The following is a 1,953-nucleotide window of genomic DNA, read 5'->3' on the forward strand; positions in this document are numbered from 1 at the left end:
ATAGACACGATTAGCACACGCAGAAACGTAGCCGTACACGCGAGTGCTGACACGATATCGAAAGCGGAAAACGAGTCAGGAGCGGGAAAAACACTTCTCTTTTCCCCTGTACATTCGTGAAAGGATCATCGGTTAACATTTATTCGCCGAAACGCTACGAACAATCGCGGATGCTATTCGTTTTCATCTCAACGATTCACTCGTTAATGCAATGTACACGAAAGAGAAAGTGAGAGATAGAGAGAGAAAGATATATATATATATATTTTTTTTTACCTATATATATATATATATATATTTATATAGAGATATTAACCGCGGTTCCGAAAAACGAAACGGAATTGGAGAACATAAAATACATCGTTGTTCGTAATTGCTTGAGTAAGGATATGGATCGAAGGATCGCGCCGCCTATATCACGATATTCGCCGATATTTCTCTCGAGTTCGACGTTTCGTCGCGATCGATCACGCACAGTGTACATTTTTCTTCTTTCGCCTTTACCTTTTAAAAGCCGCCTCGATAAAACGTATCACGGCCTTGGATATGATAAATGGGGATTCTCTTACGAAGGAGGAGTGGAGGGCTGGGTGGTCCTGGCTGGGCCTTCGTTCACCGTCTTCTTCTCCTATTCTTCTTCCATTCTTCTTTTTCTTCCTCTTTTCCTTTCTTTTCCTCTACACCTTTTTTCCCCCCTCTCTTCATTCATTTCATACATTCGCGCGCCTCTGGTTTCCCTGATCTTGGCTCTCTATCGAGGAGGAAGAGAAGCTGCTTCTTATTCTTCTTCTTCTTCTTCTTCTTCTTCTTCTTCTTCTTCCATCACGATCTGTACTTCGACGCGACAGCTCGAATCTATTCGCTCCTCGAGGTGCGATACTACGCCTCGATCTGATCCTCCGGGGTCATTATGTCGGGCGCCATCGACAAGTCTTCGGCCATGTCCTCGTCCTGTCCGGAATCGTGCCCGTGACTCTCTGGATACTCCCTCTCGTCCACCTGATCGTCATCACCCTCTTGATCCGCGGGCGCGTCAACCAGCTCTCGTTTTATTAATCTCGTCAGTTTTCCACCCTCCGGGCTTTGGCCCTCCTGCTTTATGTGCACGGCTGGTTCATCCAACGGTGACCTGTCGATTTTGCGGAGGAACTGCTCGGTTTAATGTGTTCCAATCATCGTCCACGGGAGGCTCGAGGTATTTTTTAATTGGCGAGATGGTAGCGATCGAGAGAGACAAATTGGACGTAGCAACTTTTTACGGTGGAAAGTTTAAGTTTCTTTTTTTTTTTTTTTTTTTTTTTTTTTTTTTCTTTTTTTTTTTCTGTTTAATTTATTCGCGCATGATTCATTCGGCCGTGTTCGTAACTCGGATTACAATTACAAAATAAAAAATCACGTTTCAATCATTAACGCGTGATGCATCTTTTACGATATATCTTAATCCGAGATAATGATGTTTTAAATCAACTAAGGATAGGCGTAAAACAAGCAAACTGCAAAAGATGAGCACGTCTCAAGTTCTGTTATAAACCTGTCGCAATAAACATTTTGTTTAAGACTAACAAGTGTCTAGTGATTTATGATCGGGAGTAGCGTGTACTTAAAGATTTGCGTAGGTATATAACATTGCCAAGTATTTTGGGAAACATGTAACATGGATTAAATATATGGCACGCTACAGAGTGTTTTACTCACATTAAATCGTTATGGGCTAACACGTGCTCCTTGTCGGGGCTCGTTGTCGTCGACGTGCACATCGAGTTGTTTAGAAATCCCATATTAGAGTCCCCGAGTGCCGCCTGGAAATACTCAAATTGCATTAGATGGTTAGTCACTTAATATTCCGTTCCTGTACCTAATCGTTCGAAACTACGAAAGATACACGTATTAAATTTAAAAGAAATAATAATTCCAATAATTGTTTCTTTTTTTTTTTTTTTTTTTTTTTTTTAA

The 1,953-nt window shown here is 41.3% G+C and overlaps 1 protein-coding gene across 25 annotated transcripts in view; it reads right to left on the reverse strand.

The window, feature by feature from the left end:
- Positions 1-1,953, reverse strand: part of LOC102675389 (forkhead box protein P1-like) — a 237,169-nt gene that overhangs the window by 2,395 nt on the left and 232,821 nt on the right. For 22 of the 25 annotated variants that reach the window (XR_004151825.1, XR_004151824.1, XR_420838.2 and 19 more), the window contains 2 exons: positions 1,696-1,827; positions 1-1,129 (listed from right to left, as the gene is read on the reverse strand). The exon at positions 1-1,129 is cut by the window's left edge and continues 2,395 nt beyond it. Coding sequence is in view for 1 of the 25 variants with exons in the window: in XM_031515158.1 (XP_031371018.1) it covers positions 880-1,129; positions 1,696-1,822 (377 nt within the window). In the remaining 24 variants the exon portion in view is untranslated. Of the gene's footprint in view, positions 1,150-1,695; positions 1,828-1,953 lie in introns of all 25 variants that reach the window. The other 3 variants (XR_004151820.1, XR_004151842.1, XM_031515158.1) reach the window with 2 other exon arrangements.

This window comes from Apis dorsata, unplaced genomic scaffold, assembly GCF_000469605.1.
Source record: "Apis dorsata unplaced genomic scaffold, Apis dorsata 1.3 scaffold_58, whole genome shotgun sequence".
Taxonomy (NCBI): Eukaryota; Metazoa; Arthropoda; class Insecta; order Hymenoptera; family Apidae; genus Apis; species Apis dorsata.